Genomic DNA, 15,449 nt, shown 5'->3' with positions numbered 1-15,449 from the left:
GCATTTCTGCTTTGGCCCCAGCCAATCAGGGTCCTCGATGGACCCTGATAATCATTTCCACATGGGCCTGCTGCCCAAACCCACTGGCTGGAAATCAGTGGAAAATGGAATATCACCGTGGTAACTGCACGCCCACTCTTCCCAAGGAGTGGGGAGAAGTTAAATTACCCATCTGGCTGGGGGAAGGTGTTGGATTGGCTTGTGTTAGAGGTTAAAGGGGGTGGGGAGCAGCAACAGCTGGCTATCCTCTCACAGGACACAAGGCAAGTTTGATTCAACTCACGTTAGGCAACATTCCTGAGCTGAATCCAATTTTTACTCTCTGCCTGGAACTGTCTGGATGGAGCCAACAACTGAAGTCACTAATGTGGGACCTGATCTTACCGACCCTTTGATCTATTTAATTACTCTGCCTATGGTTTGAAAATTGCAGTATGTCTGTGAATCTAATCAATTCGCTGTCATCCACGGGAGTCCTTTGTGGGAGTGACGCAGCATCATCTAGTGCCAGTATCATTCCCCCATTCCAGGGTATCGGTGGTTTCCACGAATCTCCCAGCTTTAGTGGCTTAAATAATTCAGTCTGAGGGCCTCCCCCTCCCTGTAGGAGGGGAAGGGATCACAAATGATGGTTTATGTCTCCCCCCCCCCCCTCCCCATCTCCTAATACATCCTGAGCTGTGATGTGACGCGCCGAGGTGTGAGGTCAGGCCATTGTGGAGCTGTGACAGCTTTGTCTTCATGGTATCAATGTGAAAGGTGGATGCACTGTCAGAGATAGGACTCTTTATAAAGTTGCTACAGTTTAATTCAATTCCAACTTGGGAATGATAATTAAAGGAGAAAGTTCCTACATTTGACTGGGAGATGTGTACATTTTTCCTTTAACAGAATTCTTAATTTGATTTTCTGGCTAATGGACATCCAGTGAGCAGGCAATGTCAGTCCCATGAAGGATTTATCAATGCATTGGGACCAATGAAACTGGTATTGAACATTTAGCTGCTAATAGAGATGAACTATGCATCAATCATAACAAAAAGGCTTCATGTCCGGCCCAAAGAATTGCTAGGACTGGCACACTGGGGGACCCGCAGCAGTCGTTTAAACCCTCCTGTTTGTCAATCCATCAGAGCTCGGGTTGTTCCTGATTTTGAAGCAAATTGCCCAGTCTGCAACCTCTGTAGGTAGCTGTGAGATCTGGCTTCTGAACAATTAGCAATTGGAAAGGATTCCAGGAGTAGACCCATCTCCTGAATGTCTTAATGAAAGATAGCCAAAAGTCAGGTCAATTTTACATCCTGTCGGGAAACTGATAGGATTGGGTGCAACACCGGTTTGACCCTATGTCGGATCTTACTATTTTTTGAAATCATTAGAGGATGCTATTGGGATGTAAGCTTTACCCTTTACTCTCTTTCAATAAATACCCTTTCTACAGTGTACCATTCCGCTCCCCCGCCCCTCACTCTCGTGTGTGGTTTAACTATCGAATCTGTGCAACAAATTCCACTCCTCTGATAATGCTGTTTACCCTCTGTACTTTTCTTCCTTTTAACCTTTCTCTACTCCTTCACCTCTTCCTCCTCAGGACTATGTGACTGTCAACCAGATTAATCAGTTATACAGCAGCTCAAAGACCAATTGCCCCCCTGATTCTGTCGCTGAGTCTCCTGAGGCTATTGCTGAAGCTCCCAGCCCCCAACAGGTAACTGCAGCTCATCACCAAGATCTGGTCTTGGCAAATTTCCAAATGAATCTGTGATAAAGAGAGCAGAAACAGGGTGATCCCATCGCCATAAAAGATTACAAATCTAACAAGCCAGTGCTAAAGGGGCTGGGGTTTCTTGTTTAAGTGCACTGGTGTCTGCCTGAAATGAAACCTGCCTTTAATTGTAAAATTCCTTTCCCCCGTTCCCGCTTCACATTCAGGATGAACACATTTGCCCCGTCAAGGCCTACTTGATATTTTTGGGTGCAGAGAAGCCTAATTGATGATTCTTAAAGGGATGGCTGATGGCCCCTCATAAGATGGCCCCCAAATGTGAAATTGGATGGAAGAGGAGTTCTCCTGGGTTCTCTGCTATCTATGCTTTTGCCCTTCCTGAGTGTCCACTTCATTTCCTGCTCATGGATTCTGGGCCTTATTGTGGGCTGGAATTGTTAAACGTCCCGGATAGGTCGCCTGTGACGGGTCTGATTTATTCGGATGAGGCCTGCAGTTTAGTGAGGCCTGGCCGTTGGGCCTCTCAGCCGAGCCGTGCATCTTCCGCTTGGCACCTGAATTGGGGCCGCAAGGAATGTTCTTGTGTGGTATTTCAACCCCCACCCTGCTCCCAGCTTCAGGCAGGCTAGCCGTGTCAATTTGGCCTTCGATGGACACACCAGCTAACAGGGGGCTACACAACGTGGTGCTTCGTAGCTGGAATGTTCTGGAATGTTTCTGCAGGCCCTGTCTTCGCTGCCCTGTTGAATCCAGCATCCACTACTTCTGGGCAGTGGAGGCGAGGGAAGACCTCACAACTTGCCTGCTTTTGTGATGCCAGTGGGTGCAGCTCCTCCCCCTCCTGCCCACAGAGGTATTTACAGGGTAATTAGAACATAGAACATGCAGTGCAGAAGGAGGCCATTCAGCCCATTGAGTCTGCACTGACCTACTTAAGCCCTCACTTCCACCCTGTTCCCGTAACCCAATAACCCCTGCTAGCCTTTTTTGGTCACTAAGGGCAATTTATCCTGGCCAATCCACCTAACCTGCACGTCTTTGGACTGTGGGAGGAAACCGGAGCACCCGGAGGAAACCCACGCAGACACGGGGAGAACGTGCAGACTCCGCACAGACAGTGACCCAAGCCGGGAATCGAACCTGGGATCCTGGCGCTGTGAAACCACAATGCTAACCACTTGTGCTACCATGCTGCCCAAATTAATTATTTTGGAGGCAAAGGCTGGCTTCTCAGGTTTCAGCCCCTATCCCTGCCCTTGCCGGCCTCCCCCCCACATCCCAAGGTATTTGCGTCTCTGATTTGCTCAAAGTCACCTGATTGAAGCCGCTAGACATACAGTGTTGACTGACACCCACTTCTTCTGTCCTGAGTTTGTTTTACCTGCTTTTGTTGGTTTAGCAATCAAAGCTATTGCCTCCCTGTCTTGGACGTGACTCCCCTTCTGAGCTCTCCTCTCGCCCTGTGCCCAAACCGCCTGCGGTGCATTGGCCTGATGATGTGGTACCTTCTGTAGATGCTGCTCTACCTCCTCCACCTCCACTTCCAGCTAAAAAACATAGCAGACGCAATCAGGTAATGTCTCAATGTGTCTCCTTCTGCTATCACTCTGTGAAATGCTCTTAACTTTCAGATTGGTGTGGCTGTATAAAATGTAAAAAAGAGTAAATGGTCTGTGTTACAGGGGATATTTATACACAACCGCTTGAGTACAAACCTTCCACCATCTAATATCAATGCAATACTACATTCACGCCCTTCCTTCTGTGGCAACACACTCTTTCTCTTGCTCTCCCTCTCTTGCTCTCTCTCTCACTCTCCTGAACAGTGTGTCTTAAAGCGGCGGCACAGTGGTTAGCACTGCTGCCTCAAAGCACCGGGACCCGGGTTCAATTCCAGCCTTACTGTCTGCATGGAGTATGCCTGTTCTCCCCGTGTCTGCGTGGGTTTCTTCCGGGTGCCCCGGTTTTCTCCCACAGTCCAAAGATGTGCAGGTTAGGTGGATTGGCCACGCTAAATTGCCCTTAGAGTCCTAAAAAGGTTAGGTGGGGTTACTGGGTTACGGGGATAGGGTGGGGCGTGGGCCTAGGTAGGGTTGGTGCGGACTCCATGGGCCGGATGGCCCAAACTGTAGTGATTCAATGATTCGATTTAAATTCTCTAGTCTTCTGTAGCTTAACTGGAAGCCTTTACTAACTATTAAAACTCTTTCCACTTGTTCTGTAAATGGTAGGAGCTGGAGGCTGTCTCTGTGTTTAGGTCTATACACGTCTCTGCTCAGTACCACATTGACCCCTGGGTCTGGGTCACTGCCATTTACAACACTGTATGGATGGTACTGTATTCAGTCCCACATTAACCCTGTGTATACCAGGCCCATGTACTACACCCTCCCCAAGTCTTTATATAATGTATTTGGAGTAGCGCTAGTTATCTGCCTCATGCATTTACATTGTTACTGTATTACCGTTATTACTTTATTCGCATTATTACAACATTCTCACTACCTCACTACGTGGCATAGTGCTTAGCACTGCTACCCCACAGCGCCAGAGACCTGGGTTCAATTCGAGCCTCGGGTGACTGTCTGTGCGGAGTCTGCACATTCTCTCCGTGTCTGCGTGGGCTTCCTCCTGGTGCTCCGGTTTCCTCCCACAGTCCAAAGATGTGCAGGTTAGGTGGATTGGCCATGATAAATTGCCCTTAGTGTTCAAAGGTTAGGTGGGGTTACAGGGATAGGGCAGAGATTGGGCCTGGGTGGGGTGCTGTTTTAGAGGGTCGGTTCAGACCTGTCATGTGAGAGTACCTTTAAGACATGGATGTTTAAGCAATGTACCTTTAAGAAAACAGTGATGTCAGAGAGTGGGTGGAGCTGAGGTCAGGTCAGCCATTTTGCAGTTTAGTTTTGCAGTTTGGAAAAGCAGCTTGTGTGTGTCTGGGTGTTTCCAGAGAGCTGCAGGTTTTGCAGTTTGGGGGAAAAGAGCTGGGTGTGTGTCTGTGTTTTGCAGTGAGCTGTGATCTCTGCCATGAAAGACTCTCTGGATCATTTGGGTGATTTAAACTTATAACAGTGAAGCCTTTAACCTGATGTGATTCTGTTTAAAGGTGTTAAGTCTCTTGGAAGTTTGAAGGAACATTTTAAGGAATTATTTACTGTTGCAATATTTTCTGAGTTATCTTTGAAGTAAGGGGTGTTAAGAGATCCAATGTTTATTTAAGATGTTAAGTTGAGTTCATGGAATAAACAGTGTTTTGTGTTTAAAAACCCACGTGTCCATAATTGTAATCCCACACCAAGGGAAAAAGCCGTGTGCTAGGAAAAGCAACAAATCCATTAAAGGGAGAGGTTGGTTGAACTTCATGATACATTTTGGGGTTCTGAAAACGCCTCCCATAACAGACACAATGGGCCGAATGGCCACCTGCACTGTAATGATTCTATGATATCCCCCTTCAAGTGCTTGAATTTACAGGCTCAGGTGGTCTGGAGGCTGTATAGAGCTTCCACATCTTTTTCACCGCCCTGTGACAGGAGTGGCAGGCTCTCTTCAATCTAGTTCTTGCTGTTGGCCTGAGTCTGGGTGTGCTTTCCTTTTCTTCCATTTGTTCATGTTAAACCGCACTCGGCAGGTTTGGCTTCTGTGTGGATCAGTGGTGCTGCTGATCTAACTTGTCTCCCGTAGAGCAGATGAACATCGTGCTCGTCTATGTCATTTCTTTCCTTTCTTCTTTCTATCTGTGAGGCGTTTTGATGCCCTCTGAGGCTGAGGAAGAGTGTTCTTCTGGAGAGAAGGCGGTTTAATGGTACGCTCACCTCTGCTTTTAGTTGGCGATGGTGGGAGACAGTTACCAGGTTCCAGCATCCCTTGTGGTCTTAGCATACTGATTGGAACCTGCAGTGTGTGCATGGTGGTTGCTGTGTTGACCAGCTGTATGATTATCAAGGCCAGAGGCAAAGGCATCTTAGACTGCTGATCTCTCGCTTGTACCATTTCAGAGAGTCATAGAGGTCTACAGCACAGAAAAGGCCCTTCGACCCACCGCACCTGTGGTGAATGTATTCACCATAGTATAAACTGTCTGTTTAGTACTGTGGCCTATGGCCAGGAAATGGTAATACGATCTACCCTGTCTGTATAGTACTGTGGCCTATGACCAGGAAATAGTAATACGATCTGCCACCATGTATTGTACAGGAGCCCCAGTGGGCTCTGCCTCTGGCTCCCCCCCCCCCCAGGGCTGTATATTGACCTGTCCACCTGTGGGCGGCACTCATTGTTACTGAACTCACAGGCAGGCAAGTTCTCGGTTAATAAAGCCTCTGTTCACTCGTTCTCATCACCTTGCAGTGAATTGATGGTACAACAGCACCTAACTATTCTAATCCCTTTTTCCAACACTTTGTGTATAGCCTTGTATGCCTTGGCACTGGAGGCATCATGGCTATCATGTAGACAGTAGGCTGGTCTGACCACGTGGTCTGGGACCTTCAATGAGAGTGGAGGATGGCATGGTGGCACAGTGGTTAGCACTGCTGCTGCACAATGCCAGATACCCGGGTTCAATTCCAGCCTCCGGTGACTGTGCACGTTCTGCGTGGTTTCCTCTGGGTGCTCCGGTTTCCTCCCACAGTCCAAAGATGTGCAGGTTAGGTGGATTAGCCATGCTAAATTTCCCCTTAGTGTCCAAAAGGTTATGTGGGATTATGGGGATAGGGCGGGGGTGGGCCTAGGTAGGGTGATCTTTGAGAGAGCCGGTGCAGACTTGATGTGCAGAATGGTCGCCTCTTGTACTGTCGGGATTCTATGGTTCTAAACCTGCTCCACAAACAGAGAAGAGAGTTCAGGACGGGATTCTCTGTCCCGTTTTCTGGCACGGCGCGCCCCCCGCCGGCACAGGATTCTCCATTCCCGCAGCTGACCATGTGGCCACCCCATGCTGACGGGAAACCTGTGGGCGTGGATGTGGTGCCGGCGAAGTGGAGGATTCCTCTGATGGAGAATCCCGCAACAGAGTTTTTTTTAAACATTTGTTTTTAAATTTCCAATTCAGGGGCAATTTAGCGTGGCCAATCCACCTACCCTGCACATCTTTGTATTGTGGGGGTGAGACCCACAAAGATATGGAGAGAATATGCAAACTCCACACAGACTGTGACCCGGGGCTGGGATCGAACCTGGGTCCTCGGTGCCATGAGGCAGCAGTGCTAACCACTGTGCCACCCTGCCACCCTGAGAGTACAGAGCTGCAGACCCAGCCTGAATACTTCTCAGCGATTGAGTACTCAACTCATGCAATTCTCTCTGGCTAACCACAGTGGTTGTCTTGGCATCCTCCGCCATCTGGAGGAGATCCTGGGCTTTGCAGGGATCCATGCTCAGGAAAGAGGCATAGGAGCTCAAAGACCTGTTTGCTGCCATATCTCAGTGGTTCCATAATCACACCAAAGGTAGAATACTGATTCCTCCTGCCCTGCCGAGTGTCTATTGTGTGAAGCCGGAGCTTTTTGAGCCAGGGTTCCTTTTGTTGGGACGGTCACATTGGAATTGGAATCTAATTTCAAATTTGTGAGATGGTTATTGACAAATATATCTGTATTCTAAAATGATAAACCGAGATCTTTGACCTCCCAAAGAAACATGGCTGTGTGTCTCAGTTGTTGTTCAATTCATTTATGGACGTAGGTGTCACTGGTTAAGCCAGCATTTATTGCCCATTCCTAGTTACCCTTCAGAAGGTGGTGATGAGCTGCTTTTCTGAACCGCTGCAGTCCCTGAGGTGTAGGTACACCCACAGTGCTGTTAGGGAGGGTGCTCCAGGATTTTGACGCAGCAACAATGAAGGAAAGGGGACGGGCTGGATTCTCCGTTCCTGAGCCGAAGTGCTGACGCCAACGGAGGATCCGTGGAGTTCCACCTCGGGAAAATTGGTGCCACACCTGCATCGATTCTGCTACCGGTGAGGGGCTCGCACCGGCGCCATGTGCAGCACCTGCAGAACACGCAGTGGATGGACAGGCCTGGGCTGGCAAACTGCAGCCGCGCATAAACTATACATCCCCCCACACTCGCACCCATCGCGCCCGCAAAGATGGCACTGCTTCTGCTGGACCGCATTCCCGTCCACCTCGACCTCACAACCGACCTCCTGGTCTCTCCCCAGCCCTGCCAGAAGACCACCCCTCCCCAGCCAGCGGCACGACTGTTGGTGAAGTATGGCAGTGCTGGACACTGTCTGTACGCCCTCTCTCTCCGCAGCCACCACGCCGGGTTCATGACCGTTGAGAGCACACGTGGACCGCGCCGTTGGGAAGTCGGCCCATCGGAGGCGGAGCATCGTGGGTGGGCCCGGTAATGAGATGCAAACGCGGTTGCAACTGTGCACAGCGTGCGTCGTAATGACGCCGTTTTGAAGGGGGTGGAGCATCGCGATTTGGCGTCAAACTGCCGTCTGCAGCGATTTCGACGTAAGGAGTTATTCTCCGCCCAATCGTCGTTCTCGATTTCGGCGTCAGGCAATGGAGAATCCAGCCCGATATATTTCCAAGTCAGGATGATGACTTGGAGGGGAACGTCCAGGTGGTGGTGTTCCCAGGTATCTGCTGCTGCTGCTGCTGTTCTGCTAGGTGGTAGTGGTCGTAGGTTGGGCAGGTACTGCTTAAGGGGGCGTGGTGAGTTCCTGCAGTGCATCTTGTAGATGGTGCACAAGGCTGCTACTGTGCGTCAGTCGTGGAGGGAGTGAATGTTTGTGGAAGGGGTGCCAATCAAATGGGCTGCTTTGTCCTGGATGGTGTTGAGCTTCTTGAGTGTTGTTGGAGCTGCACTCATTTAGACAAGTGGAGAGTATTCCATTACACTCCTGACTTGTGGCTTGTAGATGGTGGACAGGCTTTGGGGAGTCAGGAGGTGACTTACTCGCCACAGGATTCCTAGCCTTTGAAACTACTCTTGTAGCCACAGCGGAAGTCACAGTAGCCCCCAAGGACCATCGGCTGCCCTCCCCTGCTGAGAAAGAGGTGACTGTTGGTAGTTTAACTTGAGGGTCACCACGTCTCAGGCGAGAGGTGAATCCTTCATGAATAACCTCAGCCGGTACACGAATTGAACCCGCGCTGTCGGTGTCGTTCCGCATCACAAACCAGCCAACTGAACTAACTGACCCCCTGTAGCCACTGTATTTATATGGCTAGTCCAGATCAGTTTCTGGTCAATGGTAACCCCCAGGATGTTAATAGTGGGTGATTCAGTGATGGTAATGTCATGGGACGATGGTTAGATTCTCTCTTGTTGGAGCTGGTCATTGCGTGGATTATATTTGGGGTCTGTATGCGGGGCTGGGGTTTTGACTTGCACAGTTTGCCATAGTATCCAATCCTGTTTCAGTGGAAGCATTGGTTTCTACTCACAGGACGCTGATATCCCCTGTGAGGCACTTTGTTTGCAGCGCTGGCAAGGTCACTCTGCTGGGTGGTTCAGGAATTGCTTTCCTTGACTTGGATTGTCCCTGTGTCTTTGTGAGCTGATAAACTGGACTGAGAGTTGGCTCCTGCCTTATGCTATATTCTTTCCCCATTGAATTGTCCTGTGTTACTCACGTAGCTCATCCAATCTAACTGCTGGACTGCCTTATCCAGGGTTAGATTCTCCTTGGCTTACAGGGGATCGGAGAGCACCCCGTCTGTCACACCGCCACTATTCTGTCTCTGAATCTCCATATTCAAATCCCTCAGCTGTCCTGTACATTTAAAAAAATATATATATTTTTATTGAAGTTTTCTTTTCACACAAAATAAAAATACAAATGAAATACCATTTACAAACTGCTACTCTTGATGAAAAAAAAACAACCCCCCACTGGGTAAAGTGGCATGTCACCTGCTCCTTTTCTCAACGCTGTATCTTAAGAATCTTTTCTCACAATTTTGTGATCGATTTGGGCCTTGAATTAATCCAAATTGAGTTGGAAGTGTGGAATTGTGATCCATGTTAAAATGTTTAAACGTACGTGTGTAGCTTTAAGAGCTTACAGATTTCCAAGATGGAGTTGACGTTGACTCCGAGACAGAAGGATTTCCCACGCTTGTTGGTTTTGGCTGGCTCTGCAAAATGGTGACAGCGTGCTTTTTGAAGAAAACATTTTTAACACTAACTGCCTGGGTCAGTTGTCTGCTGATTCTGTTAAGCGGTTTGCTTTGCTGAGTGGCGAGGCGTTCAAATTCAAACTTCAGCTTGCTGGACAGGCACGATATTCCTGAGAGATTTAATTATTCTTTCTTTCTAACAAGCTCAGAAACCATGAGGTGGATTCTCCATTGCTGGCCGTCGGTGGATGCTCTGGTCCCCCGCCGGCAACAGCAGGGAGCTGGGCGTCCCTGTCGGCAGGAGGATCGATGATTTGCATAATTTCCACGTGATTAATGGGCTGCAAAACCAAGACCTTCATTTTACACTGGCCCCCACAGAGGGAAATCATCCTGGCAGGATTTGGTGCAAGTTTTCCCAAGCATGGCCCTGTCGCGGTGGACCCCGCAGTGGGTCAAGGTGGTCAGCGCATAAGTGAGGTGCTCCACAAAGTCTATCGGAAGACACTCCTCCCTCCCCCCACTGCACAATGCAAAAATGTTTCCTCCCCAATCAGAGACCCTCCTAATCAGAGATATCTCTAAAGTGTTCTCTCCAGCTCTCGTGCTCTACCCGGTATGCAGTGGCTCACGAGATTTAGCGCGATCTCACGAGACTTTGGGATGCTTTGGGATTTATCCCCTTCACCTCGGAGACCTCGGGCGTGTGCCGTTCAGTACTGGTCTCCTCCAATGGAGACCAGACGGAACAGCACTCGTGGGGGACTCCTAGGGGATAAAGGGCCCCCAGGTGCATGCCCTCTGGGCAGGGTGGCACTCTGACACTCTGGTGTCACTCGGGAACCCAGGCACTGCCAAACTTGCACCCTGACTCTGCCAGCCTGACACCCTGGCAGTGCCACCTGGGTGCCAACCTGGCATTTCTCGCTACCCCGAGAAATTGCAGCTAGCCGAGGTCCTCAGTACAGAAAACGGGGCTATGTGCGGCCTGGCCGCGGGATCCCTGCTGAGGCCCCCTGGGAAACATGTGGCGAAGCACGCTCACTTTGGGTTCCAATTTAGTTAAATTGTGCCTTTCATCTTGCTTGGTTGCCATGGTTTCCCGAAGGCTAAGGGGTTTTCCATGGAGAAAGACTTGCCAACCAAACAACAGCCTTTTCCCTGTGGTATAAATTGTTTGTTTTGTTGAATGGAAGATGAAAAGCTTCAGTAACATGTCTCTCTTTTCAACAATATTCAAAATCGAATATTAAAACAAAGGGGTGGGATTTTCCTGAATATCAACAAAATGGATAGGGAAAGCAGCGTCAGAGTTGTGGCACCAATGAAGGCTTTCTCTGTCGCATTGTTGGGAACATTGAAAAGAAATCGCAATGGGCGGGTTCCTCAACATCACGCTGGCATTAGTGCCGTGGGACAGTGCCAGGAGGCAATACTGGGGGTTAGTGCCAGGGTGGTGCCAAGGCATGGCAACCCTTCCCCAAGCGATGCTCACCAGAGATCCCTCGAGAGGTCTACCCGCCCGGTTCATGCCATAGAACATACAACATACAGTGCAGAAGGAGGCCATTCGGCCCATCGTGTCTGCACCGACCCACTTAAGCCATCACCCCTCCTATCCCGGTAACCCACTAACCCCTCCTAACCTTTTTTGGTCACTAAAGGCAATTTATCATGGCCAATCCACCTAATCTGCACATCTTTGGACTGTGGGAGGAAACCAGAGCACCCGGAGGAAACCCACGCAGACACGTGGAGTACGTGCAGACTCCGCACAGACAGTGACCCAGCAGGGAATCGAACCTGGGACTCTGGCGCTGTGAAGCCACAGTGCTAATCACTTGTGCTACTGTGCTGCCCCATGGGAGACCATTTGTAATTCGCGGCATTCTGTCCTCGCGCGAATGTGAATGGAGGGGGCAGGGGGATGATTCAAGCATAGATGCCTGCTAATGATATGGAAATGGTCAACGTCGGGAATCCTGTTGTGTCACTGGCGGGGCCAAATGTGTCAATGCTTTTACATCAGCGTGAGAAGTGATTTGGACATCTCGCGAGATTTTTTGCTCCCGTCGCCGATCCTGCCTGATGATAACGAGAGTAGAAAAGCCCCGCAAGAGCAGCCACAATGAAAAGTGGGACCCACACTGGTCGGTGGGATGAGGGTCATCATTGACCAGAATGTGGATCAATCATATTAACGCTCCAAAAGCAGGGAAATGCTATGATTGATTCACTTCCTGATCTTAAAGAACATACAACAATGCAGCACAGGGACAGGCCCTTCGGCCCTCCAAGCCTGTACCGGTCATCATACCAAACTTTGCCAAAACCCTCAGCACTTCCTTAAAGAACAAAAATCTCTCCCTGTCTACCCCCGTTCCACCAGAGTCAGGTCAGGAGTTGTGATCAAATACCAACACTTCCCTTGATGGTGCAGCTGTAACAAGATTGGAAGCTCAACACTGTTCAGGAGGGTGTGGTGTTTGTTGTGTTATGCTGCTTCGGATAACACAGGCTGCTACTTGATGCAGTCTTAACTAAAGGATGCTCCAGACTCTGAAATGAGTTCAACGTGTTTATTGAACTATTAACAAAGTTCTCAAATGAGTTTGACTCTCTGCTAATCTAACTGTAGTAACTCAGTCTAACTGAACCAGCTTGATCTAAGCCACGTGCTGGGGTGTGATGCTGCTGATCAACACTGTCTAACTCTCTAGATGTCTGTCTGTGGAAAGAGGCAGGGTGTGAGTGCCTCATCCCTTTTATAGTGTTTATGTCATGCCCCCTTGTGGTGATGCCACCTCGGAGTGTCCTGACTGCCCATTGGTTGTGTCCTTTTCTGAGTGTTCATTGGTTGCATGTTTGCATATCATGACAGTGTTAACCTCGGCCTGCTCATCCTCACCAGCCTCACTGTGACAGCAGTGTGTACAATCTGCAGCAACCCGCTACTCTCATCCCTCTGAATGAGAGGGAAAATCACCCACATTGATCACCCAGGGAGTGGTGTGAACCAGCGGTGAATCAGAAACTCTGTACACGGAGTCATCACTTAAAGTTGTGTCTGCCTTCCTGGAAAGAACAACTTCAAGCAAATTAGATTTTCCCATTAAAGCCAATGTAAAAACTGACGTTAGAATCTCGGACCTTTTTCAACAAAACAAAAACATTAAAACATTATAGCCTTTAAGATGGAATACTTTCCATTGGCTAATTTGCTATCTTTGCAAATGAAATAACATTTAAAATCAAATAAATGTAAAAATATAAAAGAAATATACTAACTCTACTTCCCTACAGCTCACAAGCTCTCTGCCCAATGCACACATCCCACTCCCTGACCCTCCCTCACACTGACCCTTCCTCACACTGACCCTCCCTCACACTGACCCTCCCTCACACTGACCCTTCCTCACACTGACCCTCCCTCACACTGACCCTCCCTCACACTGACCCTCCCTCACACTGACTCTCCCTCACACTGACCCTCCCTCACACTGACTCTCCCTCACACTGACTCTCCCTCACTCCCTGACCCTCCCTCACACTGACCCTCCCTCACACTGACCCTCCCTCACACTGACCCTACCTCACACTGACCATTCCTCACACTGACCCTCCCTCACACTGACCCTTCCTCACACTAACCCTCGCTCACTCCCTGACCCTCCCTCACACTGACCCTCCCTCACACTGACCCTTCCTCACACTGACCCTCCCTCACTCCCTGACCCTCCCTCACACTGACCCTTCCTCACACTGACCCTCCCTCACACTGACCCTCCCTCACACTGACCCTCCCTCACACTGACCCTCCCTCACACTGACCCTCCCTCACTCCCTGACCCTCCCTCACACTGACCCTCCCTCACACTGACCCTCCCTCACACTGACCCTCCATCACACTGACCCTCCCTCACTCCCTGACCCGCCCTCACACTGACCCTTCCTCACACTGACCCTCCCTCACACTGACCCTCCCTCACTCCCTGGCCCTCCCTCACACTGACCCTCACACTGACCCTCCTTCACACTGACCCTCCCTCACTCCCTGGCCCTCCCTCACACTGACCCTCCCTCACACTGACCCTCCCTCACTCCCTGACCCTCCCTCACACTGACCCTCCCTCACTCCCTGGCCCTCCCTCACACTGACCCTCCCTCACACTGTCCCTCCCTCACACTGACCCTCCCTCACTCCCTGACCCTCCCTCACACTGACCCTTCCTCACACTGACCCTCCCTCACACTGACCCTCCCTCACTCCCTGGCCCTCCCTCACACTGACCCTTCCTCACACTGACCCTCCTTCACACTGACCCTCCCTCACTCCCTGGCCCTCCCTCACACTGACCCTCCCTCACACTGACCCTCCCTCACTCCCTGACCCTCCCTCACACTGACCCTCCCTCACTCCCTGGCCCTCCCTCACACTGACCCTCCCTCACACTGACCCTTCCTCACACTGACCCTCCCTCACACTGACCCTTCCTCAAACTGACCCTCCCTCACACTGACCCTCCTTCACACTGACCCTCCCTCACACTGACCCTCCCTCACACTGACCCTCCCTCCCACTGACCCTCCCTCACTCCCTGACCCTTCCTCACACTGACCCTCCCTCACACTGACCCTCCCTCACACTGACCCTCCCTCACACTGACCCTCACACTGACCCTCCCTCACACTGACCCTCCCTCACACTGACCCTCCCTCACACTGACCCTCCCTCACACTGACCCTCCCTCCCACGGACCCTCCCTCACTCCCTGACCCGCCCTCACACTGACCCTTCCTCACACTGACCCTCCCTCACACTGACCCTCCCTCACTCCCTGGCCCTCCCTCACACTGACCCTTCCTCACACTGACCCTCCTTCACACTGACCCTCCCTCACTCCCTGGCCCTCCCTCACACTGACCCTCCCTCACACTGACCCTCCCTCACTCCCTGACCCTCCCTCACACTGACCCTCCCTCACTCCCTGGCCCTCCCTCACACTGACCCTCCCTCACACTGCCCCTCCCTCACACTGACCCTCCCTCACTCCCTGACCCTCCCTCACACTGACCCTTCCTCACACTGACCCTCCCTCACACTGACCCTCCCTCACTCCCTGGCCCTCCCTCACACTGACCCTCCCTCACACTGACCCTCCCTCACTCCCTGACCCTCCCTCACACTGACCCTCCCTCACTCCCTGACCCTCCCTCACACTGACCCTCCCTCACTCCTTGGCCCTCCCTCACACTGACCCTCCCTCACACTGTCCCTCCCGCACACTGACCCTCCCTCACACTGACCCTTCCTCACACTGACCCTCCCTCACTCCCTGGCCCTCCCTCACACTGACCCTCCCTCACACTGACCCTCCCTCACTCCCTGACCCTCCCTCCCTGACCCTCCCTCCCTGACCCTCCCTCCCTGACCCTCCCTCACACTGACCCTCCCTCACACTGACCCTTCCTCACACTGACCCTCCCTCACACTGACCCTTCCTCAAACTGACCCTCCCTCACACTGACCCTCCTTCACACTGACCCTCCCTCACACTGACCCTCCCTCACACTGACCCACCCTCCCACTGACCCTCCCTCACTCCCTGACCCTTCCTCACACTGACCCTCCCTCACACTGACCC

General features: G+C 51.1%; 1 protein-coding gene across 3 annotated transcripts in view; it reads left to right on the top strand.

Annotated features, from left to right (window-relative positions):
* The window catches only part of phldb2b (pleckstrin homology-like domain, family B, member 2b), a 517,142-nt gene that overhangs the window by 389,656 nt on the left and 112,037 nt on the right, over nucleotides 1–15,449 (top strand). The window contains exons 17-18 of one of the 3 annotated variants that reach the window (XM_072514436.1): nucleotides 1,592–1,708; nucleotides 3,126–3,299. The exons of the other annotated variants lie outside the window; for them this stretch is intronic. Of the exons in view, the coding sequence (XP_072370537.1) occupies nucleotides 1,592–1,708; nucleotides 3,126–3,299 (291 nt within the window). The remainder of the gene's footprint in view (nucleotides 1–1,591; nucleotides 1,709–3,125; nucleotides 3,300–15,449) is intronic. 3 annotated transcript variants of the gene reach the window in all.

The sequence above is a fragment of the Scyliorhinus torazame genome, chromosome 8 (assembly GCF_047496885.1).
Source record: "Scyliorhinus torazame isolate Kashiwa2021f chromosome 8, sScyTor2.1, whole genome shotgun sequence".
NCBI lineage: Eukaryota > Metazoa > Chordata > Chondrichthyes > Carcharhiniformes > Scyliorhinidae > Scyliorhinus > Scyliorhinus torazame.
The sequence above is the reverse complement of the archived record's forward strand: the minus strand, read 5'-3'. Positions and strand labels throughout refer to the sequence as shown.